Source organism: Geotrypetes seraphini, chromosome 7 (genome assembly GCF_902459505.1).
Source record: "Geotrypetes seraphini chromosome 7, aGeoSer1.1, whole genome shotgun sequence".
NCBI lineage: Eukaryota > Metazoa > Chordata > Amphibia > Gymnophiona > Dermophiidae > Geotrypetes > Geotrypetes seraphini.
This window is the reverse complement of record NC_047090.1, coordinates 15,069,888-15,095,075: the sequence shown is the minus strand read 5'-3', so window position 1 is coordinate 15,095,075 and position 25,188 is coordinate 15,069,888. Positions and strand designations below refer to the sequence as shown.

General features: G+C 41.8%; 2 protein-coding genes across 6 annotated transcripts in view; one reads left to right on the top strand and one right to left on the bottom strand.

The window, feature by feature from the left end:
• On the bottom strand, positions 1-22,151 carry TMEM19 (transmembrane protein 19). 2 transcript variants are annotated; one of them, XM_033951937.1, is made up of 8 exons: positions 22,019-22,151; positions 18,343-18,492; positions 15,633-15,786; positions 12,709-12,822; positions 10,081-10,218; positions 6,817-7,071; positions 4,786-4,995; positions 1-541 (listed from the first exon to the last, which is right to left on the bottom strand). In XM_033951937.1, exons 2-8 carry the CDS (start codon positions 18,427-18,429, stop codon positions 378-380), a joined length of 1,122 nt encoding a protein of 373 aa, XP_033807828.1. In that variant the 5' UTR covers positions 18,430-18,492; positions 22,019-22,151; the 3' UTR covers positions 1-377. The 2 variants fall into 2 exon arrangements, with proteins under 2 accessions (XP_033807828.1, XP_033807827.1); XM_033951936.1 differs by lacking the exons at positions 18,343-18,492; positions 22,019-22,151 and adding an exon at positions 15,947-16,151.
• A 222-nt stretch (positions 22,152-22,373) lies between these two features.
• ZFC3H1 (zinc finger C3H1-type containing) overlaps positions 22,374-25,188 on the top strand; it is a 140,127-nt gene continuing 137,312 nt past the window's right edge. For 3 of the 4 annotated variants that reach the window (XM_033951933.1, XM_033951932.1, XM_033951931.1), the window contains exon 1: positions 22,375-23,234. In XM_033951933.1, coding sequence (XP_033807824.1) covers positions 22,811-23,234 — 424 coding nt within the window. In that variant the 5' untranslated portion in view covers positions 22,375-22,810. Of the gene's footprint in view, positions 23,235-25,188 lie in introns of all 4 variants that reach the window. The other variant, XM_033951935.1, reaches the window with a different exon arrangement.

The window sequence follows — 25,188 nt, the reverse complement described above, 5'->3', positions numbered from 1 at the left end:
TGCATTGAAAGCAGTGCATGCACATAGATCTCATGCATATTCATTGGGGAAATCCTAAAAACCCGACTGGATTGCAGCCCTCAAGGAGGGACTTTGAGACCCCTGCTCTAAAATAATGTAATACAGTAATATGGAACAGAAAAGTCTTACTAAAATCATGTAAGATATTAGATCATTTTAGCATCAGAAAAATGAATAGTTGACTTAAATAAAAGGCTAGCTAACGCATCTAGCAAGAAAACATGCAAGTATCAAAAGAACATTCACTGTTTGCAGCAAAGAGGGAGCTAAGGACAATTTCATTTTCCATAGTACTGCATGCACTTGCTCGCTGTAAATAAGCCATGATCCATATGGTCTTCAAAATTAAGGGCATTTCACTTTCTTGGCCAAAAACTCCATGCCACGCCAGGAAGTAACAAGGCTATAATTATAGAGGAGAACAAGTTTACTGCATTGTTGTCCAAAATGGGTTTCCCAGAAATAAGCCTTGCACCATTTGTCTGATGATTCACAACCTTGCCCATGTTTTCATCAAAACCTGTTAACAAAAATAGAGAATAAATGAAACGATAAGAGTTGTAATCACCTTGAAAAATGTTTATAAGTAGGAAAAGGTAGTTATTTTCTAATGAGACCCTCGTTAATAAATGCTCAGTTTCATAGACTATTTATATTCAAGCTCTTAAGCCATCTTAAAAATCATACCACATCCATCTAAGGTCAGTCCCCATGAATGTAGTTTATTCAAAATACTGTAATTCTGTACATCACAAAAATGGATTAAGAGCTGAAGAACTGGCATTAATTTTAATAAAATGGAGTACTAATGATGCTAACAAGGCAGAGAGGTTTTGTCCAAGGTGGATCATATTTCTGCTGATACAATTCAAGTACAGGCAGTCCCCATTTTACAAACATTCGACTTACATCAGGCTCATAATTACCAATCAGGGGGTCCTGTTCTACCAATGCACCCCTCTCCCTACCTTTCGAGTTCCAACACGACTCTCTCTCTCCCATCCATGCCCCAAGTATGTGCCTCCCTCCGGTGGTTGTTTACCTTCTTCTGGCTGGCATCCTCCTCCTTTCAGCCGCAGTCATTTTTCTGCACACAGCCGCGGGCGGCAGTTCCTACATGCATCCTGCAGTTGAGCTGGAAGCCTTCCCTCTGATGATGGAGGAAGCTCCTCCCACATCACAGAGAAGGCTTCCGGCTCAGCTGCGGGACACACGTAGGAGCCTCCACCCATGACTTTCAGCCTACAGGTTCCAGGACACAGGATCACCTGTTGAAGAAACTGGATGTGCACAGAGTTCTGGAGATCACTAACGAGTTTTGTCTCTCTGATCGTTTGTGCTGACAGTTAAGCAGGGCACTCCCGCTTCCAAGGCCACGATTACCAGTTGAATCCTTAGGGCCATTTCTTCAGCCTACATTCTTTCGGGGAAACAGTCCCCTGTTTCTGTCAAGGCTCATTCTACTAGGAGTGTGGCTTCTTCTTGGGCCGAAGCTAGATCTGTTTCCCCTGAGATTTGCAGGGTGGCAACGTGGTCTTCTCTTCACAAGTTTGTCAAGTTCTACAGAGTGGATGCAACAGCAAGACAGGACTCCGCTTTTGGGTCTTCAGTCTTAACGGTTGGTACAAGCCCACCCTAGCTTTTTGGGGACTGCTTTTGTATTGCACTGGAAAAAGAGATTACCATATATACTCGAATATAAACTGAGATTTTTGGGTCAAAAAATGGGGGGTCTCTGTTTATATTAGGATCAGCACTGACCTGCCCCCCCTTATTGATCCTGTTTGCAGGCCTCTGCCGGGCCTGCCATGAGACCTGGTGGGGTCCAGCGGTGGCCAGGACAGGAGGGATTCCCTCCCATCTCCTATCTCAGCCCGATTCTAACTATTTTTATCTCCCTCTCACCTCCTCCGCGTATCTTTAAGTATCCTTGGTAATCTAGCGGTGAATCATGGCAGGAGCAACCCTCCTTTGCTCCTGCCCAAGTAGAACCGCTGGCTAATTGGCTGCCATATAATCTCTTTCAACCCATTCAATGTTCTCTATTATTTTATTTCTAACATCTTCATTGACTTGGCCTGCCAGCTTCCTTCATAAGAGTACATCTCAGTGCACCCTCAGCTAATGCACTAATCAATAAGCTTCTGGCTTCAATATATCCAATCATTTCCCAATTCATGAACGGTCTTAAAGTCAAGTCACAATTGCAGAAGCCTCCTGTGCCATGGGAATTCCTGCAATTTTGCTACAAACCTCACAGGAATCCATCCATACGAGTCCCTTCATACTCTGAACTGTAAAGGCTCTTGCTTACCATCTTAAATTAACTGAAAAATCAATCAGAAATTCTACACCAGCTTTTTGTTTTCGAACTCACAGGATTGGTGTACCAGTAGCCAAGTGAATACTGGCAAACTGACTAGCATCCTGCACCCAATTTTGTTATAAACAAGATGGTACTCCCTCTAATCAGTCAACCTCTGAAGTTCTGTGGCTCTTTTGAAACCTGCTTCGCTAGATAGCAGAGACCTGGCCCTCATTTTGTATCACTTGGAGCAGTCCACTTTGAAAATACAGCTTTTGGTCAAACTCTGCTGGCCAACCTGTCTTTCTAATGTGAGCAACTCTTTCATCATATATTTACAACCAGGCAGCACATGAAATAGTGGACAAATTGTTGTTAAAACAAGCTGCACTGAGCTTGGGAATCACTCGCTCATGTGCCTCTCAGTCCTGCTCTCACATCCCCGAGAACTGCATTCCTTTAGCTCAGAAGTTTAACTGAATGATTGAAGAGCCTGTTGTGTATGAGAAGGACTGTGAATGTGCAGTCCTTTTTTAAATTTTTCTAAGAGAGTTGTTCTGCCCCAGCCCATTGCCCTAAGATAACATTTAATTTAAGATTTGTATCTTGTACCATACTCTTCCATAGGGTTTTGGGTAGTAATACAACACACTAAGGCCCGGACTCTGTATAGGATGGCCCAGGAGAGGCGTCCTATACAGAATCGGGCCTACACTAAACCCTGATTCTGTAACCGGCGTCCATGTTACAGACGCCGGTTACAGAATCGGGTTAGAGTAGACACGGCCACTATACTTATCGCGGCAAGGGATCTCTCTGCTGCTATAAATATAGCGGCCGTGGCCGCCTGTCCGATTGCCGGCAGGAGGGTGCCCAATCCCTCCTGCCGGAAGATGCCCGCCCTCCGCAACACACCCCTGCGCTAACAGCCCACAAACCTCCACCCCCCCACCAAACTAACCTTTAATTGTTGGCCAGATGGGTCTTGCCCGTCCAGCCGGCAGGTCCGCCTCGTCGAAATGAGGCGGGCCCGCCCCTTCCCTCGAAGCTTAAGGCCTGATTGGCCCAGGCGGACTTGGTTTGTTTTTTTTTTGTTGCATAGAGCTTTTTGGACCCCTTTTCGGTTACAGAAGTTGGATAGTTCGAGGTCCAATAGATGCTGGCATTGTGGTTTAGAAGCTGGGACATTAGACCATTTAATATTTTTCTGTCCCTATATAAATGCCTTTTGGAAGTTAATTTGGTCCCAAATTAATTCATTGTTAGAAAATCATGTTGCCCTTTCATATGATACTATATTATTTGGTACATCAATGAGATTTAAAAGCCCAATTTCTGCAAATAATAATAAACTTCTATTGATATTGACAGGGGTTGCCATTCAGCAGATTACAGGAAATTGGAAAGATTACACTAAACTAAATTATACTTTTTGGTGGAATTCAGTATGCCACATTTATAAAATGGAAAGGGTGCTTGCTATGCAACAAGGAAATTATAATAAGTTTAAAAAGATTTGGGGGCCATTGATTATTTATTCTAATGATCAGACATCTTAAACACCTTAGTATTGGATAAGATATAGGGGGTGGGATTATGAATGATAATAATTGTTAATTATTAATATATGGGTGAGTGGGGTGGGATTCTTTTATATTTATATATTTGGAGGAATATAAATAAGATTGTCAAGTGATTAGTTAAAAATCTTTCTGATTGATTATTATACACTTGTTGTAATATTTGAAAATGAATAAAGCTTTATAAAAAAAAAAAAAAGACCAGATTACATTCTGCTCAGCAACTGATCAAGGATCCAGGTTTTCAATTTGTTTCTAAAAAAAAAAAAAGTCGAAGGTTTAAGTTTAAATGTCACAAGGCACTTGTCTTGTATAAAGAGGATTAACTAGGCATACAGCTGTTTTGAAACTGTTTTAGAATGTGAAAACAGAATTTTACCCATACACAATATTCATGACATCATACACTCCCCAAGATATTTACACTCTGTTCAGTCAGTGCTGGCTGAAATATGCTGTCCTTTTTCAAAGTTATGAAGAATTCAAGATACCCAAGTCTATGTGCTGGTCATATAGCAACATGCTGTATAAAAGAAATCAGCTAGCTGGTTAAAGGACTACACCAAATCTTATATGACTAGTTAAAATTCCTAATGCTTTAGCCAGCCTGACATAAGAATTTAAAAGAAATGCTAGTTTTTTTTGACATTTACTGTACATTTGGTTGACATTTCAAAAATGTATTAGGCAAATTGTTACTATGTATGCCATAACTAGGATAACAAAGAATGGGATATAAACTAAACATATTCCCTCCCTCTAATTTTATCTCCAAAATAAACTCACTATCGCATCTTGGCTTACTGGATGAGAATTAATGCACAAAAATCAAACCATGGTATAACCTTTTTAGTTTGCTGGATATATAGGTTGTCATACCTGAATACTGCATTATAGCTCCTAAATAGGAATCTATAATAGATCCTAATAAACCAGCCACAGCACCATATATGACAATCGGCCATTGAGGAGAGGAGATATCCAAATCATTCACAAAAATTAGTTGTGTAATAAAATAGGCAACACCTACAGACATGCCACCAAGAAAACTGGCAATGATGCCCACTAGAGTGACACCTCCATTAGTACCTGTATCAAAGAAAACAGAAAAATGAGTTTTTGTAGTACTGAAAACACATTTCTATGGAAATATTCTAGATCATTAGGGATTCAGTAGTCACCATGGTTTTCAGTAATTTCACCAATATGCTTTTTCATGAACAATAACTTGTTTAGTTTCAGGTCCAGTCACTTAATGAATCTATTGTAATTTTTTTTTAAAGTGTTCTACTGTATTATACAGTGTGCTTCTGGCAGTGCAGAAGATAAAGATGTCCTCTGAATATAAGAGGATTTGAACTTAAGGGATGATGCACATGTGTAGTATGCACATGTGTAGAATGCACATGTGTAGTAGGTTGAATAAAGAGGAAGAGAGTGGAGATCCTTGTGGAACCCCGCAGGTGACCTTCCAGCTTTGTGATTTTTTTTTCTCTATCGTTCATAACATTTATTTTATCAGGAACTGACCATTGTAGTACCTTTCCTTGAACTCCCAGTTCATTTAGCTTCATTAAAAAGAAGGGAATGGTCAACTGCATCGAATGCAATAGAATAGTCAGGGTGCCTTTGCTTAGATTAAGTTTTATCTTAGAGATAAGTTCCATTAACAGGGATTCAATACTGTGCGTGGCCCTGAAGCTATGTTGTGAGGTGTGAATACCATTTATTTTATCCAAATACTGGGTTGTTTGTTATTGCAGAATTCTAATAGCTTTGCCAGTCATGGGATGCTTGCTACCGGTCTAAAGTTCTGTACGTTGGTTATGTCTAGTCCAGGTATTTTAGGTACTGGGGTTAGGGCAGACATGGACAACTCCGGTCCTCGAGGGCCAGAATCCAATCGGGTTTTCAGGATTTCCCCCAAAAATATGCATGAGATCTATTTGCATGTGCTGCTTTCAATGCATATTCATTGAGGAAATCCTGAAAACCCGATTGGATTCTGACCCTCGAGGACCGGAGTTGCCCACCCCTGTGTTAGGGTGATGTTAGACATAGCTGCCAGGTATTTGCCTTGGTCCAGGCATGTGTTTATCAGCATTGTCAACCATTGTAAGAACTTTGGTGTGGTTTGTTCCAATAGGCATGCTGGGCTGGGCTGGGCAGGGCAAATTTCTAGTCGACAGTGTTTTGGTGAAAGTCTTTATCCAGGTTCTAGTTTCTTTTATAGAGCCTGGTGAGAATTTCATCCATTTTGTTTCTGCTGAAATGCTATTTATTTTGCTAGCATTTCTATTGGATACTTCCACACCGACATCAATAACACGACTAAAGGAAGCCCTAGCGAGCAGCCATTCAGAGCACCATCGCTGCTGCTGCTTTAGGAGGCCTCGGATGTATGTCAGGTCTCACAGTGAGAGGGTCGGTGGGGTGCTGCTGAACAGGGGGACGGGAGGGAGGGATGGAAAGCTGCTGCACAGGGGGATGGGTGGGAAGGAAAGAGGAAGAATTGTTGGGATGGAGGAGAGAAAGGGAGAGATGAAAGAGGTAATAATAATATAGTGGAGGGGAGGAAGACATGCATGGAGAAGAGAGAAGAAATGTTGGACATTGGGTGGAGGGCAGGGAGAGATGGTGGTGGATGGGGAGAAAGAAATGTTGCACATGATAATGGAGGGGAACAAAGAAGATGGACCTGAGAGCAAGAGACAACGTTTGGGGGGGGGGGGGGGGAAATGCCTGGTTGGGCTGGAAAAGCAAATTAACTAAACCCTTCCCCCCAAAAAAAAAAAAACCAATTCCATAGGTGGAATCAAATCGAAAAATTTTTTCCTGAATTGGGTAGCACTAGTATACAGTTATAACTTTGCTTTACACTTCAGAACTCATATGCACATAAAATCTTACCAACAGGAACCTTTTCCCAGGTTGTTATCAACCTTGGCTCACTTTGACTCATCACACTTCCAATCTCAGAAGACCAAGTATCTCCAGCACTGCAAGCCAATGCCCCTAGAAGGGACAAGCACATCCACGATGCTGTGTACTGTTTGGAAAAATCAATTGGGATTTCTCCTGGTCCATTTTCCACCATATAAAGCAGAGCCAGTTCTGTAGGTACTCCTCCATTACAGAATACCTGTACCCAATTTCTCTGTCCCCCTGAAAAGAAAAGAACAAAAATATAGAATATAGAACACTACTGTAAAACAAAATGGTAGAAAGCAAAATTTCAACTTAAGATAAATTAAAATGAAAATATTTTGAAATTAACTTTTTAAAAATTAGATACAGAGGGCCATATTCAGTAAATGGCACCATTAAGATCCATGTCAATTCTATAACGGTCACAAGGATCTGCAGTGGAAATAGAACAGGTTCTCAGGTTACTGCTACTCTACTCTAGCTTTATAGAATAGCGCTCAGCACGGATTCTCATTCAACTTTGAGCACAACGATTTATACTTGCTGAAACCAGGGGTAAATCTTCAAATCCAACTGATGGCAGTTGGGCATGAAAAAGTACAGGTACTCGTCAACTTACGACCGTAATTGATTCCGACTGACAGGTCATAAGTTGATCGTGACGCTAGTTGGCCTAAGTTAGACTAAGGTAAGAATACTGTATTAGACTGGGTAATGATATTGTAATCATCTTACAGTAATATTTTATCAACATTTTCTTACTTTCTAAGTCAAGCACAGCACAATCCCTTTGTGGTGAACATTCGTTGTGGCGCCTCCTCTTTATATTATTACTGCTGCATAGCGAGACTTGGGAGTGCGGGAGACTGGGGCTGCTAACAACTGGCAGCGGAAACTGTAGTAAACGTGTCGTAAAGTCGACCAGTCGTAACTTGAATAGGTCATAAGTCGACCAGTACCTGTATTCTTTAACAGTTCTCAAACCTGTCCTGGGGGACCCCCAGCCAGTCGGATTTTGAGGGATATCCCTAGTGAATACGCATGAGATAAATTTGCATCTCTCTCACTTCTATTATATGCAAATTACTCATATGCATATTCATTAGGGATATCCTCAAAACCCAACTGGCTGAGAGTCCCCCAGGATAGGTTTCAGAACCACTCCTCTATAACATCACACCTAATTTCTGGGAACATCTCTGATTTGCTCATTCCCCTCCCATGGCCACAACCCTTTGGAGTTGCACTCAAGTCATAGAATAAGGCTTAGTGCAAATGTGCTTTTAACTCCTCATTACTGTCAATTAAATGCCAATCAAATCTAACAGTTGATTAATTAGTCAGGTGCTAACAGTTTACATATACATCTGGAATTCACACCAAAAATCTGAACACAAAGTAGCAGCACTTCAGAGGCAGAGTCGGAAGTGGAGGAAAGAGGGCTCGTGTAACAAATTGAGTGATTCACTGATACAAAAAGGACATTGTGGTGATTAAAACTGATATTAGAGGAAATTACACTTGTCAATGTGATTGAGATGGAAACCCATCTGGAAGAGGCAGAAATGTACATAGAGCTATTCTAGGAAATCATACTGGAAATATGCAGCAGTTTTAAGACTGTTAAGTGAGATCTGGAAACCATGAATGAAAAGCTGGAAGACCTGAAAAACAGGTCACATAAAAATAAAAAAAGAAATAGAATACCGGAGCACCTGAGAAGGAAAAATATCCAAATTGTGAGCAAGTCATGTGGAATATTTGTGCAAGCTTACTGAAAGGAAATAAGAGGAAGTCTCCACTGGAATATGTTCACTGGAGCTTAGGACTGCTGAGAACCAGGTGATCAGAGATATTACCTTTTTGAGCTACTTTCTAGACAAGCAAGCGATCATGAAGACTTTGTAAATTAAGTGGGAGAACTGTAATATTGAAATCTTCAATGATATATTGCCTATCACCCTGCAGTGCAGAATGTGTACAATTAACAACAATTCTACAAAGACATTATCAGGTACAAATGGCTATTCCCATCACTGTTAGTGAAGTGGTGAAAAGTTAAATTAGTGGAGAGCATCTGGGTGGAGCTACAAAGGAAAGGATATCATGACCGGCCAAGGACAGGACAATCAGAAGGAACAATGTAAAACTGTTTCATACTCTCTCAGCTGGCAGCCCATTCCAGCAAAGGGTAGAGGCCAAGACAAGACAAATTTATTTATTTTATTTTAAAAATTTCTATACCGTTTTATATCAAAATGGTTACATGCATAAAGTCTTAAAACAAACAGACAAGTAGAAACAGAAAAATTCAGTTCTTACAACAGAAAAAATAAATAATCAATATTCAGAGAAATGCATCCACAAATAATTGTGTTTTTAACAATTTTCTAAAAGAACTATCACTGCATTTTTGAATTTGCCAAACAACCTAGAGCAGGACAACTAATAGTCATGGGGGATCCAGGGGATCTCTGATCCTTTGATAGTAGAGCCCTTCACAGATTAGGGGATCCCCAGACTTGGGTACTGAATCTGCAGATCCCTTAGGGGCTTTGGATCCTGGGGATGATCTGTCTGATGCACTTATTTAAATTTGCAGCTTTGCCTGATCTGATTACTGAATCATTGCAGGAACTGAACTCAGCCACTCAGCCAGCTCCGTCTACTTCTTCTTCTTCTCCTCCCTGGCTTTGCAGTGTGCGCTTACAATCTGCGACCTTTTCTTGGCATCCAGATATGTGATGTATTGTTTCTGAGCAGTTTGACTCTCCGGAAAGTCCTTTGAGAAATGTACTGCTTGTATCCTATGGCGTCAGAGTGCCAGCAGCTTCTGCACAGCCCAAGGGGGATTCCTTGGTAGCTCAGGTGACTAGCGCACCTCTCTAACCAGTGATAGGGGAGTGGTATTAAAGGATATGCAGGACCACTGTGTGGATGTGGCCCTCAGGAAAATTTTTGAGATGGCGAATTTTGCTTTGTACAGTACAACTGCTTTACTACTGAATTGTTAAACATCAGCTAATGCTGTAAGGGATATCAGAGCAGAACACAACCCATACCACATTCAAAACTGCTATGAGATGGAAATAAGAACTTCTCAGCAAACAATGAGAGCATAATTTACCTTTAATTTCACATACATCATGCCCCTTTAACCAAAGGCAAGGCTGTTATTTCTTATTTACATACATTAAAAGATGATTATTAATCCCAAAATAAAAATTTTTTTAAAGTGTGTTTCACCTTCTTTGTATTCTGCATCAAAACGCTTTTTCAGATCTGCTCGCCACTTTGTAAGTTTGGAAGACGTGAGAAAGAATACCAGCAATGCAGAAAAGAAGCTGTAATTTGCAACATTGAGGATAAAGCCAACCACTAATCCTGAAAGACAAGTACAGCAAGTTAGGACCAGCATTAATTTTATGCTCACATAGTACAGTATATACTCAAATATAAGTCGACCTGAATATAAACCAAAGTAACCTTCCCCCCCCCCCTAAAAAGGGGAAAAAATATTGACTCGAATATAAACCAGGGAGGTTAATATTCAAGTGCCCTGCCCAGCTCTGCACCCAGCTCCCTATCCCTCACTCTGTCCCCTACCAGACTCTACATTCAGCCCACCCCCTCCCCTCCAGGCTCTACACCCAGTCCCTCTTCCTTTCCTGCCCTACCAGGCTCTGCACCATGTCCCCTTTCCTCCCCTCCCTCTTAATGACTTGCAGGCCTCCACTGAGCCTGCCATAAGACCTGATGGTCCAGAGGTGGGCTGGGACAGGAGGGATCCTTCCTGCTTCCTGTCCAACTATGACAGCTTTTACCTCCTTCCCACCTCCCCCACATACCTTTCAATTCCCTGGTAGTCCAGCGGTGAACCAGGGCAACAATGCAAAAAGATATAAGGTAGAGACTGGCCAAAACTGCCACCAAAATTTACCATATATATGCAAATATAATCTGAAGTATCCTTTTTTCCCTCCAAAAACGGGGAAAAAAGGTTGACTCAAATATAAACTGATGTTAGAAATATGGGTTATCATGGTGAGCTAAGCTATAAAGACTGTTCACCCTCCCTCCCCATCAGCTCTCTCATAAGTCACTAAACATAATACAAATCATTTGCTTCTTCCAACACTACCTACCTGGGGCTCTGGGGAATGAAGTCACAGGTCAGGAGCAGGTTCAACATGTAGCCGATTCCTCCTGGAAGCCACCGCAGCGGTCCTCCATGCTGTTCACTGACCACCAGGAGGAGGGAAGAGTAAGGAGTGAGCGGCAAATCCGGATTGCGAGCAGCCCTACCTTTGGTCCCATTAAACCGTCTGGCACTAATGAAGCCAGACGCTGCAGGGGCCTTCCCTTTTGCCAAATCGCTATAGGCTCTGCTGGTCTCGATCCCACCCCTCTCTGAAGTTTCTGCCTCTCAAAATCAGGAAGTATCGAGACTGGCAGAGCCTATAGCAATTTGGCAAAAGGGAAGGCCCCTGCAGAATCTGGTTTCATTAGTGTCAGATGGTTTAGCGGAACTGGGAGTAAAGGCAGGGCTGCTCACAATCTGGATGCACCATTGACTCCTCACTCTCCTTTTCTCCCAGCAAACAGCATGGAGGACCACTGCGGCAGCTGCCAGGAGGAATCAGCTGCCTGCCTACATGTTGGGCCTGCCCCTCCCGGTGACTCTATTCCTCACAGCCAGACCACTGGTAGGTTTAAATTTTGATATTTTTTTAAACTACAGTAATTAGAGAAATATTCAAATGAAGACTAATATAAACAGAGACCCCCGTTTTTGGGCCCAAAAATCTCAAGTTTGTATTCAAGTTTACTGTATACAGTATCCCCCTGGCTTTGGCCCAAACCAAAAATGTGAATGTGAACCTGTATGAACCACTGGGGCTTGTTAGAACTTGCAATTTGCATCCCTCTGCTTAATCCAAGCCAGAATATCATTATTTAAATAATGAAAGACAATATTTCACCTCAAAGCAAAATAGCCTCCATACAAATAGACCGCAGCTAATGAAAATAAACTAAAAGCCATGGTGCTTTTACAGTTGTTGACTTGCATCACACTCAGAGTGACATCTGATATCATAACCTCACAAAGAGGCTAATTCATGAGGAGCTTATCCCAAATTTACTTGAATTTCTACTAAAATTTTTGGAGCATTCTATTTACAATATAAACTATAATGCAGTATACCTTCACATTCTAAACCACCAAGTTAAAATGTCAGAAAGACTCTTTCCTGATTGCTTGCTTACTTTGTGCAGTTGAATTTCTCTGTCATTCTGGGTTTTTTTTTTAATTTCTTTATTCATTTTTAAACTTACATCAATTGTACAGTAAATATCAACCAAATATAATACAACATCACTTGAAAAATTTTCAATATCATACACCAAGAAGATTTAACCCCCACCCCCCTCCCAAATTCATATACAACTAATATATACCACATAAAAATAATATCTTATGACATTCTGTTTACCAGCAGCTTTTTACAGCTTCTGCTCACAATATTGTTCCCCATACTCGTACATATATGCCATGTTGCATGAGTGATTAGTACTACTGTCATAGATTTTAAAAAAAAAAAAAAGATGATGCATAAAAAGGGAAGGAAAACCCCCCACAGAAATGAATCCTATAAAACAAGTAATGAGTGTTTTTATCACTGCTTTGATGGCTTTTTGCAATGCCAAAAATATTATCAAACTGTTAATACAACTTTAAAAGCATTCTGCTCCCCAGCCCATCATTCCATGCAATAATAAAGTATCTCGTTATTTTTTCAGTCTCACTTTGATGCATTTAGATAACAAAGAATCTGAACTGATATAGTCTAAGTGCAGAAAAAATGGAGATACCTCCTAAAGCGCCACTATGATCTAGGCTCTTCTTCCGAAAGCCTTGCAATGCAATAACTAGTGGAATTACCACTGAGAAAAGCCAACGCCAAGGAGTAATGGGTCGTAGAGTACCTGAAAGAACAGGATTTAATTTAGCAGGAAATCCATAGAAGTTAACAAATTAAACAGAAATTAAAACAATTCATATTATGCAAAAAAGTATCTACATGTATACCTCAGAGAAAAGCAATATTTCTATATTTTTAGGAGATCCGATTTTTTTTAATTTGATCAGCAATTTTGAAATATACAGCAATGTATAAAATTGAACAAGGGACCAGGTTTAGGTGCTGAAAATTGACTTGCACTAAAATGAAAAATGTATGGGTGCAATAAAGACTACATTTCATAACATATGAAACAACCCTGTTTAGCTCGCCTCTCAAAAGAGCTATTTGTCAGATTGCAGATCTCTGCAGTCAGTTACCATTATACAAATAATAATGGTTTCATATTTGTCCACGAGAAGCAGTGGGCATGAAATCACTAAAGAAAGCACGCTACATTTAGTAACTTCATAAGGAATCCTAAGAGGTGAGCATAGACACAATATATGGACTTTGTTGCTTGGTGCTCTCCATGCAGATTTACCACAGTACTGAAAAACAACCTGAATATAATTCAAGAACTGCAATATATTATCATATGGTTGATCATCTTAGAGTTCAGTTGTAACTTGCTCAAGTTTTATACATTATTCTATCTGCAAGTGAAAGGTCATTCTACTCAACCAACAGCCTTGTGGTTCACAGGCAACAGCACTCGGAGCAATCTAAGGGTGTATCTTAAGGGGAGGGAATCAAACCTGATGATTGTCAAACAATTTTCTGGCTTCTGTTCCCTGCAGGGCAAGTGCCTTATTCTGAACCACTGCGCAATGCAAAATTCCCCCAGGATTAAACTCTTATGGGACATTAAAAAGGGTGCACAGCTGCGCTAACTAGACAGAAATATGATAGCAGATAAAGGTCAAATGGCCTATCTAGTCTAGATAGAAAAGGATCAAATGACCTATCTGAATGCCATCAACCTAATCCACAGAATAGTGATGACTACCAATAATCTGTTTGGAAACATGCTATTATACAATTAAATGAAACTAAGAGAAATTCCACTGAAACACTGAAAATGACAGCAGATAGTGTATGTAGTCTTTATCTTGCCTGCCTCTCCCTATCACAAGCTCTACAATATCTTGTGCCCCTTCTCCAAAAATATCCTGTCTAGTGACCGTACTCCCCGACCTTGGACAGTACCTTTTCTGAAGACCGGCAGGAGGATTCTTACTCTCTCCTGCTACAGGGTTCACCTCTTCAAATTGACAGCTCTGTGCATCCCAAGATGGAAAGAAGCAGAACCTGAAGCAGACAGAAGTAAGCATCCCTACCAGTTTTTTAGAAAAGGTATGGAGGGGTCCCGGCCTACACAGCCAGGTGGGGAGAAGCAGTTGAGCTGGTGGGCCTAGCCCGGCCACTAGACCAACAGGATTTTTTTTTTTTTGAGGGGGGAGGTGGAACATCAGGTTGGTTACTAAATCACCAGGGTCATTTATTGGGTGGCTCGGAGGCAGGGAGATCGAGTTGGTCACGACTACCAAGGCTGTTTTTGGAAGGCTCAAGGGCAGCAGGATTGGGTTGGTCACTGGACAGCCAAGGACAAATATGTAATGACTTTGTAGGAATCAGGGGTCCACAGGACTACCAAGGATATTTTTTTGGCTGAGGTAGGCTTTGGGTGATGGGAAGGGAGTCAGCAAGAGAGGGTTTAGGAGGGGGGGGGGTCCACTGAACCTCCAGGGATTTTTTGCAGGTCTGAGCTCTTGTAGCCTTACTTTCCTGTCAGTGTCCAAGCCAATCAGCACTCAGGCACTACAAGGAAAGTAAGGCCACAAGAGCTCAGACCTGCAATAAAAATATGCAGTGTAAAAGGTGGGTGTTCCTTGCTGTGCATTACAAGGAATGGTCATTTTAATACTAACAAGCTCCTTGTAATGCATGAGTAATGTAAAGTACAGCACTACATATGTCTGGCAGAGCTATAGAAATGTTAAGTAGTAATAGTGAATAGGATTCTCAGTGGTTGTTACTTCTATCTATAAAAGCCACATAGAACACTTTTATGTGCACTGGAACCTGAAGTTAACACAAAAGCTAAACTGGTTACGACAAGCCTTACTCAGTCTGGTTTTGAAGATCAGCCTCCAGCTCTACAAGTACATTTTTATACATGTAAGCGGTATATAAAATATTAATAGAACATCTGCCCTCCGCTATGTGCATGTACCCTTCCCCCTAGAACAGTTTCTTTCAAACTTTTTTTTAGCTCTGGCACACTAAACAGAGCAAACGTTTTTCACGGAACACTATAATTGAAATGATAAAATTGCAAACCCCCCCCAAGGAATTAAATTTGAGAGTTATTTATTTAAAGTTCTTTAAGCTATGTTAAGGAGATAGAATTGCTAATCAATGCACTTGTTTTTGAATGCACTTGTCTGGGCAGTTATAGCCTTACATGTCAACTATTCTAGTGTACACTTATTAAGGGAATTTGTAATATTCTGGAATCTCTTTGGGGCCCACAGTTTGAGAGAGACTATCCCAGGACAAACAAAGCTTCTGTAGTTTGTCTACCAACACATGTTCATGAGCCCCTGACAAGTTTATTTTATTCTTTATTCATTTTACAACAAGTGAATCATAAAATAGCATTTGAACTTATACAATATCACTTGATTCTCTATCAATTTAACTTAAATTATAGTATTTAAACCCTCCCTCCCAACCCTACTAATTCATATGTAGTTGCATATATCATATCATATATTATATTATATACAAGTTTTTAAAAAAAACCCCAACCCACCCCAAACTAGGGCTTACCATAATAGGTGCTTGCAGTAATAGACACAATCCAGAATGATAAGGACACACAGAGAATCATGCACAGGATGACAATATTTGTCATCATTTTCAGGTATTCTTTATACAAATCTTCCTGATAATGTGTCATGAGTACCGGAGGAGCACTTTTAACCTGCAGAAGAAAAAAAAAAAAAAGACACGTCGATGTCACCCAAAGGGCTACATTCCGGGCATCTCCCACGAGCGGGAAGCGCACGTTCCCAATCGCCAAAAAAGGGGGGGGAGGGACCGAGCCAAGAGACACCCGGGGCCTGGCCTCGAGCGCGACGCACCTGACCAGAGACGGGACGGGGAGCGGCCGCGGCGCTTCCTCTTCTCTCGCCGAGCGGACGACAGACTCGGCGCCATGGCCCCCAAGGCAAGATAAACTCCCGCCGAGAGGCGCCTACACGCCGCCAACCGTTATCCTTCGGCGCGAGGCGGTCCGTTTGGCCACGCCTTCCCGGACGCTCACGCCCCTCGTCTCTATGGTGCGCGCCGTCCGCTGTCGTCACTTCCGGAGGCTGGTTCGCAGGTAAAGTCCAGCTGTTAGTACTTAACATTGCCGAACCGAAAAGGCTCCAACCTTCCTATCGGTATGGAAAGAGTAGTTGGGTTCTTTATTTTATTTTTCTATCACTTATATCCTAAGAGGTTTTATATTCAGGTACTTTATCATATTTCCCTATTTGTCCCAGCGGGCTCAATTCAAACTTTATCGAGTGTTCCTGGGGCAATGAGGGGATTAAGTCCAGAGTCATAAGGAGTAAGGAGGGATTTGAACCCACAAACTTAACCACTGCGCCCCACACTCCCACAGTGTAACCTTCCCTCCTAATATTTTCTATCTCCCTCAATCTAACTTCCCCATATTACTACTTCTGTCTCAGTTGTTTTCTTTCCAGCAACAATGTAACCTTCCCTAGTTATATGTTGTATTTCCCTTCTGCATACTGTATAATTTCACAACAAGAAGACTAAAGTGTTCCAAAGAAAAAAAAAAGGAACAATCTGTGGAGAAACACAATGTTCTTGACTTTCCTTCAAACAATGGTAAAATAAAATCATGTCAACTAGAGAATGACAGGGGGACAAATTTTTCCCTGTCCCCACAAGTTCTTTTCCTGTCCCTGCCAGCTCCATCCTCATCTGCACAAGCCTCAAACACGTTAAAATCATAAGTGTCCGAGGCTTGTGCGGTTAAAACAGAGCTTACAGGAATGGGGCAGTGACAAAACTCATGGGGACGGGACAGGGAAATTGAGTTCCTACAGGGAAAAATTTGTCCCTGTGCCATTCTCTACTATCAACCATATAAAAGACTACTGTGACCCAACACGGGCCGTGTTTTGGCTAACAAGCCTTTTTCAAGGGCCCAGTCAAAGGACAAGTCAACAGAATTGATATGCAGTCTCAAAAAGTTCTTTAAAAAAGTCCAAAGAGAGGATCAAATTGAATGCAAGACTCTGAAACGCTGTACAACTGGTGTAGGAGTGTATAATTTCCCCATATTGCTACATGGGCCTTTTAACCTGTAAATTGCTTTGAACCTGAACTGGAAAAGTCCTGATTAGATTAGTTATAAAAGCTCAACTGTACTTCGGTCCCTTGGTAGGTGTTTTCAAACAAAATGATAATGCCATCTGAATAGAAAGTATAGGGTAATTGCCCTGAACCAACACCTAGGGTAGGGTTAAGCCTTTGGTGAAGTTTAGACAAGCAAGTCCATCAAGTTCTAAATGATTTTTAAAGCTCGCAGGCCCCTGTGTTTCTCACTGCAGAGGAGAAACCAGCAGAGGCCGAAGTAGCCATAAGAAGGGCTGATGGGGGGGTGGAGGGCTGATATGATAATGGATAGGGAGAATACACCTCTGCAGAAAGAGTAAGTTCATCCCAAGTCTTCCCTTCTTTTTGTCAGCAGCAGATTTTTGCCCTAGTAAAACAATCATGAGAAGCAGTGAATTAGCAGATCCAACAGGAACCTTTCTAAACATTTGGATCCAGCAGGGGATAACGGTGAGCACAAGGAGACGCCGGGGCCACACCAAAACCAGCGGCAGGCAGCAGAAGCAGTGGCAGAGACTTAAGAGCACAGCTCCGCCTCTCCCCCGATCCAGCAGGGTTCTATACCATACTAGATATCGGATCTGAGAATGGTGGCAGTTGACCATTTAATGCAGCTGATGCACCAAGATGATAGTGGCGGTTGTCTGGCTGTTGCAGAGGTCATCTGATCCAAATGACATGCCTGCATTTTAGCATTGCATTGACTCTGATCTAAATGACTAGCCTGTATTTTGGCACTCATTACTACTTCCTGGGAAACCTCATGGCTGAAATATTGTGTGTTGGCTTGGCTGCATACGTCAGGGCTTAAGGAGCATACCAGCTTTCGCTCCTTGACATATCGTCTTTATGAACTTCTAACATCAAAACCTATTGTCTGACTGGAATTTACTTTATTTCATTTATTTTATTTTTATTTATTGTTTTCTCAGGTACTTTTAGCTAGATTGTGAGCCTTCGGGACTGCTAGGTAAATCCAAAGTACCATTTTTATTTATTTTATTTTAATGTATTTTTAATCTATCTTCATTGTAAACCGCTTTGAACCTCACGGTATAGCGGTATATAAGAAATAAAATAAAAAAAAATTTGGCTTCTTAAGAGCTGGATTCTCAAAACTTACCATGCCTTTAATGATGATCGCTAAGCATGTTCCAGCCGGTTTAGCATGCCAGTATTTTACCAGCTGATTTTCAGGATGGTTCATCATGGTCTCTTCTGAGCTACCAAGCAGACTATGACTCTGCCATGCAAATGTAGTACAAGGTCATTACTATTAAAATGGTAGTAAAATAGGGTCATTAATATTTAAATGAATACACTGGGCGATTCTGTAACCTCATTGTGCTACATTTGCAGGAAAAATTTTCAGCAGGATCTTAGCCGTCGTAGCCTTATTTTCTGGTCAGTGTCTGAGCAATGATTGGCTTAGACACTGATAGGAAAGTAAGACTAGACAGCTTAGAAACCCCCCCCCCCCCAATTAAAAAAGACCCCTTCTGATTCCTCCCTCCTATCACCCCTGAACCATTTGATGTCCCCCATTCAGTAGGAGGGATGCCCACTCCCTCCTGCCACCAGCATCCCTAGCCCCCCCAGGGGTGGAGAAAGTGTGTTTGCAAGCTAGAAGAGGAAATCCCCCCACGCCACACTAATTTCCTACCCACTATCAGCATGACAAATCAAATACTTCATACTAGTCATTGCCTCTTTTGCTTTGTCACAGCCTTTGGGGGGGAAAAAAGTGAATACACTGTGGTTGCAAAAAGGCCAATTATGTTCACACTTACCCTGAGATCATTACACCCTTCTGACTCTACAGGGAACATTCTTTATTAGTCTCTTTGGGGTCCTTTTACTAAGGCATGCTAGCCATTTTAGCATATGCTAAATGCCAATGTGTCCATTATAGCCTATGGATGTGTTAGCGTTTAGCGCATGATAAAACGGCTAGCGTGCCTTAGTAAAAGGACCTCTTTATTCTCTAAGGCTGTCTTGTATAAAGCCAATTACCGCAGCAGGCCACACTAATTATACCGAAGTCCACTGGGAATTAATGGGCTTTGGTGCTGTTGTGTAAGAGGGAGATAACGTCTGTTATTCTATCTTATCTGGCTATATGCTCTGCCTTCATATACCCTAAGCCAGTGATCTCAAACTCAAATCCTTTGCAGGGCCACCTTTTGGATTTTCAGGTACTTGAAGGGCCTCAGAAAAATAAATAGTCAATGTCTTATTAAAGAAATGACAGTTTTGTATGAGGTAAAACTCTTTATAGTTTATAAATCTTTCCTTTTGGCTAAGTCTTAATAATAATATTGTCATTTATAGCTAAAGAGACATATGATCAAGAAACTGTTTTATTTTACTTTTGTGATTATGATAAACATACCGAGGGCCTCAAAATAGTACCTGGTGGGCCGCGAATTTGAGACCACTGCCCTAAGCAGTTCATTAAGATATTTTTTTTGTGTCAACATAAGTAGTATATTATACCATACTATGTACTGTTATTATAATGGTTTTTTATTCTATTAATATTTCTATTGCCTATGTTCAGATTGATTTTGTGCGGGTTTTTTTTAAATAATTTTTTCTTTATTAACATTTCAGTTTTTACATGATCACAACCATCATTCCAAATAAACAGAAACAATTTAACATTTTGATTTTGTATACCATTTCCTTATACGAGTACACTATCTCAAAGTTTACACTCAGTTCAATTCTGGGGATTTGAATGTCCCCGCTCTAAGGCAAGTGTGATTACATACAACCAGTGTGGGGCCTTTTTCTTGTGCTTGTTCTGATATTTGGAAAAATATTCCGCTTTGCATTAGAAAGCAGAATGATTTGAATATTTTTAAAATGCTCCTGAAACAACATCTTTTTTTGTGTGTGTGTAATGAAATATGGGTGTTGAGCACTTCTTTTATTTGTTGGAGCTGAATGATGTGTTGGATGAAATTTTGTAACTGTTCGTTTTATATAGATGTTTGTAATTACTACTGTGTATTTTTGTAACCCACCTTGTTAAAGATGGGCTATAAATAAACTATATATCGAATTAGATCCTAATAGATATATAATATTTGGGGGGTATCATTCCCACTCAAGGTGCTACTTGATTGATGCACCTTGATTGCTTGTGTTATGAAAAGCCGGCTATTACGATGAAAAAAATAAGATACATAATATTAAATGAGATGTAGCAAAAGGAATATGTATTGTTTTAAAACATTTATACCAAGGCAAACAAAAAACAGAGGGTAAGTTTAGGAATTGAAGGCACCTGCCGAGCCAATTGAACCACAGCATTTGATTATGCACAAAGACATACACAGAGCTGTAAACTAAAAAGGAAATGAGGGAAAGGTGAAAACGAGGATCCAGATCTTAAATGTGAAAAATAAAACCATAAATATATGAGGTGGACAGGAGGCTCTAGGGAGGATTTTTGAATCCAGAACTCAAATGTGAAAAATGGATCCATAAATGTATAGAATAGAAATTGGGCAAGAGACAGGGGAACTGGCAAAAATGTCAGGGGTGGGGAATGGGAGAACTAGAGAAGAATAGGAAACAGAAATTAGGTTAAGCAGCTGACAAGAGGTAAAAATTTGAGGTGGGAAATCTAGCTCAGTGGTTAGAGTGCCAGGCTAGCAATTAACAAAGCCATGTTCAAATCCTAGAGCTGCTTATCACTTTTAGCAAGTCACTTACTCCTCCATTTTCTCAGGAACAAACCCCATCTTTTTCAAAGCTTGATAGCGACTGATGTGGTAACTGCCCAAAGTCCATAGAGATTTAAAGGGCTTCAGGGCTTTTGGCGCACGGCTTTTGTAAAAGTGGGGGTGGGTGGAAGGGAATTAGATTGCAAGCCCTCCAAGGACAGGGAAATACCTTCCCTAGTGTACCTGAATGTACCTTGAAAAAGGTGTGAGCTAAATGTAATAAAAATATAAATAAAAAAGGTATACAAAAGATGACAAAAGAAGATCAATACCCAAAGTAATGGGAATATGAACTTAATACTGGTGTCAAAATGTGTATTATTGCAAATATATATCAAAGATGAACACAGCTGCAAATCTCAAATAAATGTGTAAAGTGCTTTTAAAGTACTCAGAGATTTTTAAACTAGTGAGACTATGAGGGATTTTTCCCACTGGTACTTACCTTGCTTCTCAATCATTGCACTCAAAAAGTAAACACAGTGTATAGTTGTAACTTCTATAAGTCTTATTGAGATACATTTTTTAACTTAGCTTAGAAGTCGAATGGCTTCACTGCTTAACTGGGTTCTGACGCGTTTTGCAAATTGCTGCTTCAAAGAACCAGCTGCAAATGCTGTATAAAGGGAGGGGGGGGGGAGGGAGAGAAGGTCTCTTGTAACTTTGTATCAGTAACGGTAAAAATAAACAACGATTTTTGAACCGTTGTTGATAGAAAGTTACAAGAGATCTTCCCCCTAAAGGCAATTTTATACAGCATTTGCTGCGGGCTCTCTGCAGTAGTAATTTGCAAACCGCGTCAGAACCCCATTAAACAGTGAAGCCAATCGACTTCTAAGCCAAGTAAAAACTTTTGTTATAGTTACAAGTGCAATATGTTTGAGAAGCAAGCTAGGGTAAGTACCAGTGGGGAAAATCCACCACAGTCTCAGTAGTTTAAAAATCTCTGAGCACTTTATTCAGAAGAGGATCAATGTCAGAGAGAGAAAAGGAAGATCCTGCCAGAGAAAAGCAACAAGAGGAAGCGGTAAAGAGATGATCAGAGTGGAAAAATTAAAACCAAACCAGCTTTTAGTGTACGAAATGTCAGCATTCCAGCAACTGTTTTCATTCAAAGAGCATTTATGCTGCCGCCCCAGCTTCGTTCTGACGCGGATGCAAAGCGGGCCAGTCCCTCACTCGCCATCTTCTTAGGCCAACTACTGCGCACGCGCCTAGTTTTATGTCAACTCTGCCCACTTCCGACGGACTCACTCCGGGCCACAACACCACAGTCCCTCTGCTGCCTGACTCTGACACAAAGTCTCGCGAGAATGTTGAGCGAGGCGGCGGCAGGAGCGAGCGGTCACGCGGAAGGCTCAAGTCTCGCGAGATCTGATAAAGCGACTGGGAGGGAGGTCTCGGGCCTGCAGTCGCCGCCGTCGTCCTCACCCCGGGCCAAAGCGCCACCGTCCTTCCCCTTCCCCACCCAGCAGCCCGACTCAGCTTCCGGTGACGCAAGCGGAGGACCCAAAGTCTCGCGCGAGCGGGCACGCGGAAGGCTTAAGTCTCGCGAAATCTGATGAAGCGACTGGGAGTCCGGATGTGCGGTTGACAGGGCGGAAGGGAGGCCTCGGGCCTTGCAGTCGCACGCACCCCGGGCCAAAACACCACCGTCCCTCCCCTTCCCCACCCAGCAGTCCGACCCAGCTTCTGGTGACGCAAGCGGAGGACCTAAAATCTCGCGCGAGTGGTCACGCGGCAGGCTCGAGTCTCGCGAGATCTGATGAAGCGACTGGGAATCCGGCGGTGCGGCTGACAGGGCGGAAGGGAGGCGTCGGGCCTTGCGGTCGCCACCGTCGTCTCAGTATTAGCGCCATGGCGGACGTAGACTCGCGAGCGCCGTCTCCCAAGGAGGAAGGGGAGCTGGAGGACGGCGAGATCAGCGACGACGACAACCCCGAGCCGTGTCCGGAGAAGCGGCCGCCGCCCAGCCCGGCCCGGCGGAGGCCTGGCAGCGTCGTGCAAGCCCCCCGGCCGCCCCCGCGGCGGCCCCCCGGCTTCGGCCACCCCCACGGCCACGGCTACCGGCCCTCCAAGGAGCAGTTCCGGCCGCCGCCGCCCGAGGCCAGTCCCAGGCCCTCGTTCTGGGAGCGCAGCCATACGGCCCTGGACCGCTTCCGCTACCGGGGCAGGGCCGCGCGCGGCCACTGGGCCCGGGGGCACCGCGACGACAGGCCGGGCCGACCCACGGCGAGAGACTGCGGCTACATCGGACGAAGGGAGCCGTCGCCCAGGAAGTGTATCCTTTCGTGAGGGGGTGCTCGGTGAAGGGCCATGGTATAGGAGACGATCCGTGGCCTGGCCTGAGCTGTTTATGGAGGCGGCTAAGTACTATGAGTTTCAATAGTAAACTTATAATTAGCGGCACTGACAGATTTTCATCACTAATAGTATTAGATGCCTTAAAAATTAGAAACTAAAAAAAGAGTGTTTCAATCAAAATGAAGGCAAATAAAAGCAGTGATGGGCAATCTGGGCCCAGAAAGCTGTGAACACTCGAGGTCTTTTAGCCTGAATATACTTTAACCCCCACAATATCATATTTGAAGGTTTTTTGTTGAACAACTCTCCTATTTTCATCTATCTGTAAGAGATTGTTGCTTTAGGCTATTTACTTTTACCATGATAGCAAGAAAATGAAACACATTGTACCAGTAGTGTAGCCAGACACAGTTTTTTTGGGTGGGCACACAATTTTCACCCCTGCACCAGTGACCCCTGAATAATAAGGAGGACCTGAACTGGTGGGGGTTTGCCAAGCCTCGCTAGCTGTCCTCTGATCGCCAGAATGTCTTTATCTAGTGGGGTTTGGAGCCCAAACCAGGTGGGCCCAGTTCAATGGCTAAGGTTGAGGAAAAAAAATAAATGAGGGTAGACTGAAGTTTGTTTTGGTTTTACTGCTATTAGATTAAAATTCTAAGTATATTCTCTGAAAGGAAAATACAAATTTTGAAGCTGATTACATCATTAGCTAGCAACAAAGAAAACAGAAAATTCTACTAAATATAGTCCCCAGCTATGGAGAGGGACAAGAAAAATCCATTGGGAATGGATATATTTAAACAATTAATCTAGGAAATAGAGCAGAGATCTAAAGCATAACTTTTCTAAACCCTAATTACTGTGACTCAATATGTTGCCATAGAAATTCCTTTAACCTCTAGAAAAGTTGTAATTGAGCAGGGTCATAAAAAATAAATCTATTACCCTGATGGGTTACAAAACATTTACAGGGAAATCTCAACTGATACTCTGCTCCCAAGAATATAACCCTGCCTGACGATAATTCAGAAATTTCTTTCTCTGAATCTCCGCCCATCTTGAGACATCAGGAAATATATACTGTATATCCTTTCTCCTACCTTGGAGGCAGTATTCCAAATGGGTTAGTTTTGTGCCAACCATGACTGTAACAAGCCTCATTTTTAAACCAGGATATGTGGAGTGTGATCTCAAGCGAGCAACTGTACTCCTAATGCTTGGTATAGTTGGAGAGATTCCTCCCTTTTATAATATACAGTATAACGTGTAGGCAGTCTATCATGGTATGCTTAAAACTTGCTTTTAATCAAGACCGTGGCACCTTAAATGATGGGGAAAAGTTTTCTATCTTTCTGCTACATTTTCTTGCTTCCCAACGATTTCAGGTTCAATTTATTTAGTATACTGCAAATATAAAACCAAAAGTTAAAATCTAAGCGGTTTACAATGAATATAAATTGGTTAGGTAAAACAAACTCATTTACAGTTAAAGGGAAAAAACAGTAAGGTTAGATTACAATAAAATTTGCGAGGGAAAGAAGGGGGAAGGGCAAACCATAATATAACCTACTTAAAAAAGAAAAAAAAATAAAGACAATTTTGAGTATACAGTATACTCAAGGAGGATTCTCTTTCCTCCCCTCCAAAAAGAGTTGCAGAATAATCTCTTGGAACTGACACTCTTATCAATGCATTTCTTTTGTGTTTTTTCCTGGCATGAAGCTCTTTAGAAATCTTTTTATAGGTGTTTCTTATAATATGGCAACGATCAATAACATACACATTAAAATGCAGCTTGTGGGGTTTCTTACATTGCATGCAGCTTTTTATCAGATGGAATGGGGATACCCCAGATGATCATAGCCTCTCATACTCAGGAGCAGCATCTCCAGATGGGTTTAATTTTGCACATACCTAAGTAGGATATATGA

Excerpts from the sequence above, each read along its gene's own strand:
- TMEM19 (XM_033951937.1), bottom strand. The coding sequence starts at position 18,429 with ATGATGAACCATCCTGAAAATCAGCTGGTAAAATACTGGCATGCTAAA. Across the intron at positions 15,787-18,342 it reads CGATCATCATTAAAGGCATG|GTTAAAAGTGCTCCTCCGGT; the intron begins GTAAGTTTTGAG and ends TTTCTTCTGCAG. Across the intron at positions 10,219-12,708 it reads TCATAGTGGCGCTTTAGGAG|GATTAGTGGTTGGCTTTATC; the intron begins GTATCTCCATTT and ends CTTGTCTTTCAG.